This window comes from Dasypus novemcinctus, chromosome 18 (genome assembly GCF_030445035.2).
Source record: "Dasypus novemcinctus isolate mDasNov1 chromosome 18, mDasNov1.1.hap2, whole genome shotgun sequence".
In the NCBI taxonomy this organism is placed as follows: Eukaryota; Metazoa; Chordata; class Mammalia; order Cingulata; family Dasypodidae; genus Dasypus; species Dasypus novemcinctus.
The window spans coordinates 7,964,419-7,978,721 of record NC_080690.1 but is presented as its reverse complement, the minus strand read 5'-3'; the positions used below and the strand labels follow the sequence as shown (position 1 = coordinate 7,978,721).

The 14,303-nt window shown below is 45.4% G+C and overlaps 1 protein-coding gene across 1 annotated transcript in view; it reads right to left on the bottom strand.

The window, feature by feature from the left end:
* Positions 1-14,303, bottom strand: part of PKD1L3 (polycystin 1 like 3, transient receptor potential channel interacting) — a 106,539-nt gene that overhangs the window by 9,122 nt on the left and 83,114 nt on the right. Inside the window, exons 36-38 of the mRNA XM_071209523.1 lie at positions 12,614-12,941; positions 10,630-10,763; positions 1,158-1,639 (exon numbers count right to left, since the gene is read on the bottom strand). Coding sequence (XP_071065624.1) covers positions 1,158-1,639; positions 10,630-10,763; positions 12,614-12,941 — 944 coding nt within the window. The remainder of the gene's footprint in view (positions 1-1,157; positions 1,640-10,629; positions 10,764-12,613; positions 12,942-14,303) is intronic.

Here is a 14,303-nt window from a genome sequence, read left to right as displayed (position 1 = left end):
TAAACTGCCCAGGCAGCATTTTGAGAGAGATTTAAAAATTTTGGAGGGAGAATCTCTGATGCAGCTATAGATAGAATAAGAGAAATCAAGAGAAAAGGAAAGAAGAGGGAGGTGAGTGGTGAATGGACCACCACTCAGATTCTTAGAGAAAGGCAAGTGAAGGACTCCAGTTGCCTTCTGATACCTTGGCAGTTGGACATGAGATGGCAATGCTCGCAAGACCATGGGGGCCTCCTACTTTTGTGGCATAGGGACTGAGGATGAAGGTCTGGGGTCAGGCTGCCAGTTTCAAATCCTGACCTTGGATAAATTACTTCATGTCTCCAAACTTTAGTTTCCTACTCAGTAATTCGAGCCAATAAGACCTTTCTCCTGATTTTGCTGAAGGAGAAAATCCACGTAAGGTTCTTAGCGCAAAGCCTGCCAAGATGTATGCATTCAAAGTATCGTTACTTTAAAGAGGTGGTTGGGGCAGGAGAACGAGGGCCAAGATACCCCTTTGAAGCATTTTTGGTAGGGAGAGGGGCAGAGGCAGTGTCCACATAATCAGCCTCTTAGGAGCTCCCATCATGCTTAATTAAGCCTTTGTCATTGTCAACATCTGCACTTCTATTTTGTCACATGGTGATAAAGGTGGTATGATGGTTAATTTTATGTCTGAATTTGGCTAAGGTATGGTGTTCAGTTGTTTGGTCAGATACTAGCCTAGTTGTTGCCGTGGAGGTGTTTTGAAGATGGGATTGGGAGCTACCGTCAGTTGCCCTTAAGTGAAGGAGCTGGCCCTCGGTAGTGTGGGTGGGCCTTATCCAACCAAGGAGGTTTCAGCAGCAATAACCTAAGGCTCCTGAGATCAGAAGGAATTCTGCCTCAAGACCACACCCTCCACTCTGTCCTCCCTTTCTAATCTAGGAATTTGGCCTGGAGAAGTCAAGATCACACTTGTAATTTCCAGCCTCTTACCTGCCCTGTGGAATTTGGACCTGTCAGCCATCAATCATGTGAGCCAATTCCTTCTAATTCTTTACATTTAATAAATCTCCTAATATATATCCTGGTGGTTCTGTTTCCTTCTGGAAAACAGAATTTTTCCTATTTCCCAGAGACTACAAGTGAGGACAAAAGATGCTAAGGACCCCTATGATCTGAGTTCAGAGAACCCCCAGCTGTGGGGGCAGCTGCCTCCCCAAAGGGTTTTTTGGAAGGCCCCAGTTCAGAAACAGGAGCACTGCTCTTCTCCCTTCCCACCCAGGAAGGACCACCCTTCTGAGCTCTCGGTTCCCGAGGAGCTGAAGTTGGGCTCCTGAAGCTACAGCAGCAAGCTCAGTCAGCCAGCAGGACCGACGGAAGCATGACGGGAGCATCTCAAGATTGCTAAGGCAAACCCGTAAGGACAAGTCCGTCCCATCCCCTTTCTTCAGGCCCCAGTCTGAAAGGGGGAGGAAGGAGTGGGAGAAGGAACACGCACACCTCCCCTGCCCATCCTGGCCCATGGAGCCACAGCCCACCCTTACCTGCACGACCATGTAGTAGAGGAGGAAGAGGAAGTAGGCGACCTCTGCTGCCACCACGAAGGGGTGCCAGCCGTCAGTGAAGGGGTACAGGCGGAGACTCTGCAGGTCCGCGTGCAGAAAGAAGGTTCCTGGGAAGCAAATACGTTCTGCTCAGCCCCTGCTACCCTCCACTCAGAGCCATCGCTTCGGACTTGGAAGCCATCAGGTCCTACAACTCCAAGTTTGAACACTTCAGGTAGGGCTGGACTTGAAGCAGGCTAGTAAGATAGTAAGATAGGGAACTAATAGATAGATCTAGAACCTGGCAGAGAGTCCACGTGGATGTCACTAACCCCCAAGATGGCTGCTGGGAGACCCCCAACCCCAGGATTTTGCTATCCAGAACAAAGACTTCTTCTGGGTGCAAAGAAAAGCCCTGGATGTACCCTAGGGACTTTTATCATTGGGTCCTCACTGGGGGATTGATGGGTGGGGTGATCAATCCAAACAGCAAACAGATGGAACCCCTCCCCTGCCATTAGCAAAGGGGTGGAATAAGCAACAGTTTAAAAACCAGGCACAGGCCTGAGCAAGCTCTCGCCCTGCTCTCTTAACTCTGGACCTGTTCCCTGCCCTCTGTGTGCCGCCCTCTCCATTTTCCTTCTGCCACGTGGCCACATAAGTAAACCTGGGGATTTATAATCTATGATGGGGAATTGTAGCTTGTAAATCAGCCCTCTTCATCCCTTTTCACCCCCTTCCTCTCTGCCTGGGACTCCTGCTCTGTTATGAATAATAACCAGAAAAGATCAGGGGTAGCTATACTAATGTCAGACAAAACAGACTTTAAATGCAAAAATGATATAAAAGATACAGAAGGCCAGTATATATTAATTAAAGGAACAATCACCAGGAAGATATTACAGTCATAAATATCTACGAATCTAACCAGGGTGCCCCAAAATACATGAGACAAACTCTGGGAAAACTGAAGGAAGAAATAGACATCTTTACAATAATTGCTGGAGACTTCAACACCCCATGCACATGATTATCTAGAACAACTAGACAGAAGATTAACAATGAAACAGAGAACTTGAACAATATGATAAATGAATTAGACTTAACAGACTTACACAGAACACTGCATACAAACTCAGTGGGTTATATTCTTCTCAAGTGCCCATGGATCTTTCTCCAGTATTGACCACATGCTAGGGCACAATGCAACTCTCAATAAATATAAAAAAAGATTGAAATTATATAAAGCACATTCTCAGATCATAATGGAATAAGACTGGAAATCAGAGAAACAGATGTGGCTCAACCAGTTGGGCTCCTATCTACCATACAGGAGGTCCAGGGTTTGATGCCCAGAGCCTCCTGGTGAGGACAAACTGGCCCACGCAGCAAGCTGGTCCACACGGAATGCTGGCCCACACAAACTGTGGCCTCATGCAGCAGTACCACCCTGCGTGGGAGTGCCGCCCTGTGTGGGAATGCTGCCCTGCGCAGGAGTGCCGGCCAACATGGAGAGCTAGCACGGCAAGATGACATAAGAGACACAAAGGAGAGAAAATAAGACACATTAGAACTGGGAGCTGAGGTGTCACAAGAGAGTAATTGCCTCACTCCCACTCTGGAAGGTCCCAGGATCAGTTCCTGGAGCTGCCTAATGAGAATACAAGCAGACACAGAAGAACACATAGTGAAAGGACACAGAGAGCAGACAACGGGGGGAATTGGACGGGGGAGAAATAAATAAAAAATTTAAAAAAAAAACACAAAAAACTGGAAATCAATAATAGACAGTAAAAAGTAAATTCATGAATGTGTGGAAGCTGAACAATACACTCCTAAATAATCAGTAGGTCAAAGAAATTGCAAATGAAATCAGTAAATGTATTGAGATAAATGAAAATGACAACGCAGTATCAAAACTTATGGGATACAGCGAAGGCAGTCTTGAGAGGGAAATTTGTAGCCCTAAATGCCTATCTTAAAAAAGAAGAAAGAGCTAAACTTAAAGATTTAAACAATTAGAGAAACTAGAAAAAGAACAGCAAACCAACCCCCAAGCAAGCAGAAGGAAAGAAATAATAACAATTAGAGCAGAAATAAATGAAATTGACAAAAAAAAAAAAAAAAAAGAACAGAGAAAATCAACAAAATGAAAAGATGGTTCTTTGAGAGGCTCAATAAAATTGACAAATCCCTAGCTAGACTAACAAAGAAAAAAAGAGAGAAGATGCAAATAAATACAATCAGAAATGAAAGGACAGAAGGTCCAACTGGCCCCACAGAAATAAATAGAATCATAAGGGGATATTATGAGAAACTGTGCCAACAAACTAGACAACCTAGATGAAATGGATAAATCCTAGAAATGCACAACAAACCTACACTGACACTAAAAGAAACACAAGAACTTAACAAACCAATCACATTTAAGGAGATTGACCCTGTCATCAAAAATCTCCCAGCAAAGCAAAGTCCAGGACCAGATGACTTCACAGGTGACTTCTACCAAGCATATTAACACCAATCTTGTTTAAACGCTTCCAAAAATTGAAGAGGAGGGAAAATTACCCAACATATTTTATGAAGCCAACATTACTCTAATACCAAGGGCAGACAAAGACACTACAAGAAAAGAAAATTACAGACCAATCTCTCTAATGAACATAGATGCAAAAATTCTCAACAAAATACTTGCAAATCAAATCCAACAGTGAATCAAAAGACTTATACATTACAACCAAGTAGGATTTATTCCTGGTATGCAAGGCTGGTTCAACATAAGAAAATCAATCAACATAATACACTACATTAACAAATTGAAGAAAAAAAAAAAACAGGATCTTTTCAATCAACACAGAAAAGGCATTCAACAAAATCCAGCATCCTTTTTTGATAAAAACACTTCAAAAGATAAGAATACAAAGAAAATTCCTCAATCTGATAAAAGGCATACAGGAAAATCCCACAGCCAACATCATGCTCAATGGGGAATGGTTGAAAGCTTTCCCTCTAAGATTGGGAACAAGACAAGGATGCCCACTGCCTCCACTGTTATTCAATATTGTACTAGAAGTTCTAGCTAGGGCAATTAGACAAGAAAAAAAAATTAAAGGCATCTAAATAGGAAAAGAGGAAGTAAAACTCTCACTATTTGCTGATGACATGATCCTGTACTTAAAAAATTCTGAAGTATCCACAACAAAGCTACTTGAGCTAATAAAGTAGCAAGATTACAAGATCAACAGGCAAAAATCAGTAATGTTTTGTACACTAGTACTGAACAATCTGAGGAGGAAATCAGGGAAAGAATTCCATTTTCAATAGCAACAAAGAGACTCAAACACCTAGCAATTAATTTAACCAAGGAAGTACAGGATGTTTATGCAGGAAACTACAGAACAATGCTAAAAGAAATTTAAAAAGACCTAAACAAATGGGAAGACATTTCATGTTCATGAATTGGAAGAATAAATATCATGACGATGTCAAACTTACCCAAACTGATTTATAGATTCAATGCAATACCAGTCAAAATCCCAACAGTTTACTTTACAGAATTAGAAAGGGCAATTACCAAATTCATTTGGGAGGGAAAGTGCACCCAAACAGCCAAAAGCATTCTAAAAAAGAAGAGTGAAGTGGGAGGAATTTCACCACCTGACCTTGAAACATATTACAAAGCTACCGTGGTCAAAACAGCATGGTGATGCGTAAAGATAGAGACATCGATCAGTGGAATAGAATTTAGAATCCAAAAATAAACTTTCACCTATACAGTCAACTGGTTTTTGACAAACCTGCTAAGTTAATGTTAGTGGGACAAAACAGACTCTTCAACAAATGGTGCTGGGACAATTGGATATCCATAACTAAAAGAATGAAAGAGGACCCCTGTCTCACTCCATATATAAGAATCAAGTCAAAATGGATCAAAGACCTAAACATAAAAGCCAGGGTCATAAAACTGTTAAAAGAAAATGTACAGAAACATCTTCAAGACCTTGTAGTAGATGGTGGATTCTTGGACTTTACACCCAAAGCATGTGCAACAAAAGAAAAAAAACAGATAAACGGGACCTCCTCAAAATTAAACACTTTTGCACCTCACAGGACTTTGTCAAAAGGGTAAATAGGCAGCCAATTCAATGGGAGAAAATGTTTGGAAATCACATATCCGATAAGGGCTTAATATCCAGGATATATAAAGATCTGTTACAACTCAACAATAAAAAGAAAAACCACCCAATGAAAAAATGGGTAAAAGACTTGAACAGACATTTGCCTAAAGAAGAAATACACAAGGTAAAAAGCATGAAGAAATGCTCAACATCACTAATGATTAGGGAAATGCAATCAAAAGTACAATGAGAAATCATTTCACATCTATCAGAATGGCCACTATTAAAAAGACAGAAAACTACAAGTGTTGGAGAGGATGTAGAGAGATAGAAACACTTATTCACTATTGGTGGGAATGCAAAACAGTACAGCCACTGTGGAGGGCTGTTTGGCAGTTCCTAAAGAAGTTGAATATAGACTTGCCACGTGACCCTGCAATACCATTACTGGGTGTATACCCAGAAGAACTGAGAACAGTGACACCAACAGACATCTGCACATCAGTGTTCATAGCAACATTATTTAAGATTGCCAAAAGTTGGAAACAACCCGGGTGTCCATCAACTGATGAATCGATAAACAAATTGCGGTCTCTTCACACGATGAAATATATACAGCTGTAAGAAGAAATGAAGTCATAAAACTTATGACAACATGGATGAACCTGGAGGACGTTATGTTGAGTGAAGCAAGCCAGACACAAAAGGACAAATACTGTATGATTACATTATTATGAACTAAATATATTGTGTAACATATCATATGATTAAAAAAAAATTATAGGTATCCAGTATATTTAATTGAGAAGTGGATGTTTTTATTCAACTGTGCTTTCTTTTTAGCTTTTAATTGTTTGTATTTTCAATTATTAAGTGTACAAAATAAAGTTAAAAAAAAAAGTAGAAGGAGGGCTAGGATTGCCAACTTCAGCACTGGTAGAGATTGCTTTCAAGGTGTTTTATAACAAACATCAGAAGGAAACAATTGCATATAAAGCTAAATGACAGGCTAATCTTTAGGAGCAGTCCTGAGCAAAACCCTCCAGCAACAGAGGGAACCAGCAAAAGGGAAGATATCCAGGGCCCCTGCAAAGCCTCTGGGCGCCCAGCAGTAGGCCTGGAAGGATGTGCATCGGAGGTGAGGATGTCCCATCTCGCAGGGAAAACCGCACCAAAGACTCCTAGCCCTGCAGCCCAGGACTCAAAACTTACAGGGGCCAAGGTAGTATCGGGCCTGGGGAAACCTGCAGCACTCAGGCAAAGAAACCTCAGAAACCTCAGGTCTCCTTCCTAGTGGGTGAGGAATTAGTAAGTGTTCTGGTGGATGCAAGAACAACCTTTTTAGTTCTGAATCAATATAGTTTACTCTTGAACTTCAAGTCTGTCAATTAGATATACTCCTGAACCTGAAGTCTGTCTGTTAAGTGTGCTCCTGAAGATTAATCCAGAAAATGAAGTGCTAAGTGTCTAACGGCTCAGTTAGTGTTTAACTGCATTTACACTGCTCTTGCATTCCTACCTGGTTGCTGGCTACTTGAGAAAGTGTTTCCAAGAATGAACTTGCATAATACAGGCAATGCTGATCCCAGAGGAGCTCTGAGAAGCAGAACCAGGCAGAGCTGTGAAATGATGGTGAGCTTGGATACAGCCCTACCAGGAGTGAGAATCCAGTCAAATTAGTGTGTTTTCTGTTTCTGTTCGTGTGTCTAACTCTACTTCTGTTTGTCTGGTGTATATTTTCATACCTCCAGATGGTAATATCAAGTTAAATGAAAATTCTTAAAAAAGCACTATTCAAATTGCTAAAAATTAAATAAGTGCTTATATAGGTAAATGAATATTCTAGAACCCATATTAGAAAAGCCAAGCAGGATTTTTAAAAAGGTCATATAAAATCTGATTAAAGAACCTATTAAAGAAATGGAAAAGGTTGCCCTGCACTCTTCCATAATCTTACTATAGCCTCTTCTAACCCCAGGGCCTTCTCCTAACTTTGACTGAATCCCAACGACTCACTAAAACCGGTTTAGGAAGCTGGGGGATGGGCTGGGAGCGGAAAGACAGGGGAGATGCGAGTTTAGCTTAGAATTCTGTCTAGTAGGCCTTCCCATTGGCCCCGAGAGCTAACAGGTGGGGTAACCAACAGAACAGCAAACAGCTGGGGCTCCCCAGCTTATGCAGGGGGAGGGGTAAAAGTCTTACAAGGCCTAGCCCCCTCCAGCATGCCCACAGTGTACGGCTCAACTTGCGTACCGGTTTTCCTTTCTTACTTCTTAATAAACTCTTTACTCCCTTGCCTTACCCCAATGGCGTGTCCTTAATTAAATTCTTTCATGCAACGTAAGCCTAAAACCTAGAAGCCCAAAGTAATAATTAAAACATTATATATTCTCCAGAACCTGAGAGTCAATATGCCTTTGAGGTTTTTCACAACCTTAAGGTATTATGAAAACAAAGAAGTTTTAACCTATGAAGGAAAAGAAAAAAGAAAACATTTCTAATGTAAACTATCATTTTTAAATTTTTTTCTACTTGGGTGAAATCTCCCTAGATTTATATGGATTCTAATAAAATAAGAGAGCATGAAGTCTTTTAACTCTTTACAATGATGACAAGTATAAGTTTTTGGTTAATGAAATTACTACAAACCTCTTTTTAAAATAATTGTTTTGGGGAGCATGTGAAGCTCAGTGGTTGAGCACCAGCTTCCCACATATAAGGTCCCAGGTTCAATCCCAAGCCCCAGTACAGCCAAAAAAGAAGAAATTGTTTTGCCTAAATTGAAATGACTAGTTTTTCAAAGAACAGAATGAGAATATGGACTTAAATGGATATGGAAAGAAGTAGAAGAGTCGTGAAAGCTTGTTTAAGGGAGTGTACATCATCCTAAAATAAGACGGCTGCTTTTCATAAAATCAGGGTGAAAATACGTAGGACAAGACTTGAATGGATATGGACAGTTGTGGAAGGGTTGTGCAAGTAAATTTCACTACAATTCAATAGGCTTATGTAAAGGCGAAATTTGTCTTGAGATGAAGTAATTAGCCTACGTGGTTATGGATGATTATGGGAAGTTTGTAAAAGCCTTTTCTAACCTGAAAGATTACAGTGTAAATGACTGATTCCAGGAAATCATTATTAAATAGAAATCTAGGAGTTGGTAAGCCTTCCTGTTAAGAATTTTTCTCAGAGTTTATACCAGTTGAAACAAAGAAAGGTAATTCTCAGGTGACATTCCTAAGGAAAGTCTGGAAAAAAATAGTTTTTGCTTTGATCTTAAAATATGCATGGTACTTGGGGTCTGATAATCTTGGGGTGATAAGGATAGGGAGGTGCAGATGTGAATGTACAGATAACGATGGAGTGAGTAAAGATGAGGACATGCATAGTTATTTATTTTGCTTGGAGCTAAATCTGTCTAATGTTAAATCTGTAACTGTGCGTACCTCCTGACAAGTGAGCAAGAGTTACATTAAATTTTTCTAACATGGTACAGTATAGTACAAAGCTTTAATATTTAAGCTATACTGAGTTTTTCTACTATTACACCATAAACGTATTGAAGTTGTAATAAAAATGTAATTTAATATTTAATAATAAATTGTTAAAGGAGAGAAGGTTAAGTTTCAGGCAATTGATCATTTAGCCAAATAAGCTTTTTTTTTTTTACATACTGGGGTCCAAGGATTGAACTCGGGACCTCGTATGTGGGAAGCTGGTGCTCAACCACTGAACCACATTTTCTCCTCTGAGTTGGCTTTTTCGTTTGTTTTGCTTGCTTTTTTTTTTTTTAAGGCGGCACCAGGAACTGAACCCGGAACGTCCCATATGGGAAGCAGGCGCTCAACCACTTGAGCCACAGCTGCTCCCCTAGCCAAAAAGGCTTTTGCTTAGTGTTTTTGGTAGATGGTGATTAGCATGTAGAGGGTGGGCAGGAGAAATAAATAGAAAATAACAGAAAGTACCTGAGTGTATCACAAGTAGTCAAGGTAAATATTATTTCTAAAACTTGTATCAATTGCATTGCTTATTGTAAGGGTATGTAACCGAGGGTTAAGAATTAATTACTGAAACAATAGATAGATGCTTTTTAAAAAATAGCCAAAAGGGTTAATATCTAAAATTACTGAAAGTGGCTAGACCAACGTCACCCTTTGTATGTTCAGTGGGGAACGTAGGGTGCCTGGCTCCAGGGTGCAAACCTACTGCTTGTCCTAAAGAATATGAGCAGCTTATTTTTCCTTTGGTTAAAGGCAATTAGCTAATACCAAATGGCCACACCAGTGACCAGGTGAATTGAGGATGAACTCTTATCGGAGGACTAGTCGGGGTTTATCTTGAGGTACTGAGTTGTACCTGCCCAGCTATATGAGAGGGTCCCCCTTTCTGTGTGTGTGAGCAATCTCTTTAGCGGATCGCCTGGGAGGTAGCACATTCGATTTAATGCTTATTCAATCGTACAACTGTTTCCTTTCTCTTCTACTTCCGTGGAGAGATTTTCTGGGTTGGCAGCTCATTTTGTTTTTAATTACATTTCCCCAACAGTGTGAGGTTTTGGGTCATGATGCAAAAGGTACTTTGTGCTGTGGATCAAGGTAGAAGTTGTAAAATAGTGTTTCAGTCCAAGCAGTTACCAGGTCAGCCCTCCGTGTCCCCTCACTACCAGCCCCCACAGCCACCGGCCGTCACCCTAGAGTGCGAGATGGATGAGCTGCTTTTGGATCCCAACTGGTTCCGCCAGGGGAACTTGGGAGACAAGGCCAGGGTGAAAGGAGGGAGGCTGGGCTGGCACTAAGGTGAGAGCAGCCCAAGGCCTCGCCTCTGAGCGCTCAGGGGCCCGTGGATGCGGGAGAAGGAGACCCGCTCCCCCGTTTCGCAGCAAGGACTGGCCGGGGGCTCTGGCCCCGCTGCTCCCAGGAGGCCCTAGCCGGGAGGGGAGGTGGGGAGGGGCAGCAAGCTCGCCGAACCCCGTGGGTGGGTGCACAAGTGAGGCTGCCCACCCAGGGCGTTGGTCTCCAGGGTCAGAGTGACGATGCAGAAGAGGTTGACGTTGGCATTGTAGACCGTGAACTCCACGAACACAGCTCGGGTCAAGGTGTCCAGCCAGGTGTGGTCAAAGAGGTACCGGAGAACCCTGCGGGAGAGAGGGTATTCAGGGGCGCCTCCCGCCGGCAGGGGCTCACTGCCCCCCACCCAGGGAGGCGGCCGGGGCTCCCCGCGGGCCTGCCCTGCTCCTGGGGCCGCAGGAGCCGCTCAGGCGGTGGGCCCCGCTTGCCAGCCCGAAGTGCTGTGTCTCGGGGGCCGCGGCGACCCTGGCCTTTAGAGGTCCTCAACGTGTCTGAGGCCCAGCTCAGCAGCATCGGCATCACCTGGGAATTTGTTAGAAATGCAGACTCTCGGGCCCCGCCCCGGATTTACTGAGGCAGTAACCCCGAGGGAGGGGCCCAGGAGCTGAGCCTGGCCAAGCGCTCCAGGGTATTCTGATGCTTGTTGAAGCTTGAAAACCTCTGGGTCAGAGGAGCCACACACAACATCAGGGGCTTAGGCAGCCTTCTGGGGGCTGGGAACGCACGTGAGACCAGTTCCTAAAGATCTGCCAGCCCGGGGTAGTGGCGAGAGCAGGAGCGCTGCGGGTGGTGGAGGGGCCTGAATTCAAATCCTGGCTGGTAACGTCTGTTAGAAAAATTCAGTGTAACTCTTGCTCCCTTGTCCGGAGGCACACACAGCTACAGATTTAACAAAGCGGTGGTCAGACCAGCCCTTCAGAGTGTTGTTAGAAGAGAGTGGGTCAGTGCATGTGTGTGATGCGCCGGCACAGCACCCATCGCTGTTCGTACCTCTAGCCATAAAGACGGGCCTGTTTTAAAATTCGCCCTGCTTGCTACCTGGCTGCGGAGAGAGCAGCTGCGGTCATTCTAAACGGCTGAAACAGACTCTTCCTGGCCCGTCCTTAGCCCCAGTGGACTCTGCCAGCCGTTGCTCTCCCCCGGGGTTTGCTGTGGCTGTAGGCAGGGCAGGGGCCCCGCCGCGGCCTCCGTATTGTGCTACAGAGGAGGAAACTGAGCTTCTGAGGGGTTCACTGATTTGCCTGAGGTTAAACAGTTGAAAAAGAGCAATGCTGGGTCTAAACCCAGGGCTCCTTGGCTCCAGTCTGCCTGGTGTCCTGCAGACGCCAAGAATGCAGAGCCCTGGCTGTGTGTCACCCAGCTCATTTCTCAGGGCATCTGCCAAGCTGTGTTCCTCCCCTGAAACGCGACCCACCACCCCTGCAGGCATCTATCATGGCCTTCTTTTTCTTAGGTACCGGGGGCCGGGGGATTGAACCCGAGGCCTCGTAAGTTGGAAGCTGACACTCAACCACGGAGCCACATTGGCCTCCCTGAGTTGGATTTTTCATTTGTTTGCTTGTCATTTGGTTTTTTGGTTTTTTACTAGGAGGCACCAGGAACGAACCTGCGACCTCCCATGTGGGAAGCAGGTGCTCAACTGCTTGAGCCACATCTGCTCCCCTATCATGGCCTTTTGCATTGCTCTCCTAGGACTTGGGGAACTGATAAAAATCAACTCGTAGCTCTGGTTGTTGCTTTGGCCATAATAAAGTCCTTTGTCTCTGACCTAGGAGTCTTGTGTCTTCTGTCTGAATCTTTAAGACAGTTAACAGGCTAGTGGGTGAGCTTGTGAGTAGGTAAAATCTCAGACCCGCACAGGTCTTGGCAGAGCCTTAATCACAGCCCTCTGGCCTGGCGATGGATGGCTCTGTGTGGTGGTGAGTGCCCTGTCCCTGGACTGGCGCTAGCAGGGGCTGAACTCTGAGATTCCACCACTCCCAGGGGCCTGAAAACGCCACCTGAACAGTTCTGAAGGCCCCAGCCTCTGCCAAACTGACAGGCGTGAGTGTGACTCGGCCCTGCTGTGGCCCTCCGGTTGGACCTGGACTCTAGCAAATTGCTTTACTCTCCTGCAAATGAATCCAACCAGCCTTACCTTGAAGCACTTCGGCGATCGGTCCCCAACGGGACCACGTAGCCTCCTCCCCGGTACATGGTGAGTTTGCCCCAGATGGGGTGCCCTCGGCACTGACTCGGGCTCTGATACTGCCAAGCCTCGGGGAGGCCATGGCTGTTATTGAGGGCGGAGGCGTTCCAGCCCTCCCCGTAGTCGGACAGGTCTTCAACGTCCAGGGAGTACGGCGCATGGCATCCACCGAGAGAAGACTGCAGCTGCTGGGCAAGAGGGCAAGAGCTTCCCCGGACCCTCACCTGACGAATCTGGGCACTGCCAACCAGCTTGGAGTTCCCGTCGGTGACAAAGCCTAAAGAGGAAAGGCAGGTAGGTAAACCTAGCAATTAAAATCATCTTTTTTTTTTTTTTAAGATTTATTTATTTCTCTCCCCTTCCCCTCCACCCCAGTTGTCTGTTCTCTGTGTCTATTTGCTGCGTCTTCTTTGTCCGCTTCTGTTGTTGTCAGCGGCATGGGAATCTGTGTCTCTTTTTGTTGCATCATCTTGTTGTGTCAGCTCTCCGTGTATGCAGCACCATTCCTGGGCAGGCTGCTCCCTCCTTCGCGCTGGGCGGCTCTCCTTACGGGGCGCATTCCTTGCGCGTGGGGCTCCCCTACACGGGGACAGCCCTGCGTGGCAGGGCACTCCTTGTGTGCATCAGCACTGCACATGGGCCAGCTCCACATGGGTCAAGGAGGCCCGGGGTTTGAACCGCGGACCTCCCATGTGGTAGACGGACGCCCTAACCACTGGGCCAAGTCTGCCGCCTAAAATCATCTTAATCCATGCCTAGGTCCCTGCTGATGTGAAACTCGGTTTACCCATTACAGAGATACCCAAGTGAGTGTAGGGCTGACCATGGGCTACACTCATCCAAACACCCTCCCTGTCTCCCCACCTTGGCCCTGCTCACTTCCTGCATAACTGCTTTCGGCAAACGGCACCCCCATTACCCAGCCAGAAACCTGGAGACCATCTGTGCTAACTTCCCTCAATGCACACATCAGTTCTACCTCATTAGTGTTTTCTGCACCCGTTGCCTTCTCTCCATCTCCCCTGCCCCCTGTCCCCGGATCAGCCCCATCATTGCTCCCCAGCATTTAACTTGCCCACTGTCGTCTCCAACGTCCACGTACTCCCCAGGTGATACTTCTTACACCACAGGTTTGATTATGTTAGTCCCTCACATAGAAGCCATTGGGGATCAAATCATGTCCCCCACAAAAGGGATGTACGGGTCCCAACCCCTGGTCCTGTGGGTGTGAGCCCATGTGTAAAGAGAACCTTGGAAGTCGCTGTCAGTTAAGGTGTGCCCAAACCGAATGAGCCGACATTGCTGAAGACCTGATAAGCAAAGGAAATTGGACACAGAGAAGCCATGGGAGCGGCCAGAAGCTGACATTCAAGAGAAGCCGGGGGAAGCGGATTTGCCTCAACTGATAGAGCGTCCACCTACCACATGGGAGGTGCAGGGTTCAAACCCAGGGCCTCCTGGCCCGTGTGGTGAGCTGGCCCATGTGCAGTGCTGATGCGCGCAAGGAGTGCCCTGTCATGCAGGGGTGTATCTCGCATAGGGGAGCCCCACGAGCAAGGAGTGTGCCCCGTAAGGAGAGCCGCCCAGCGCGGCGCTGCACACACGGAGAGCTGACACAGCAAGATGATGCAACCAAAAG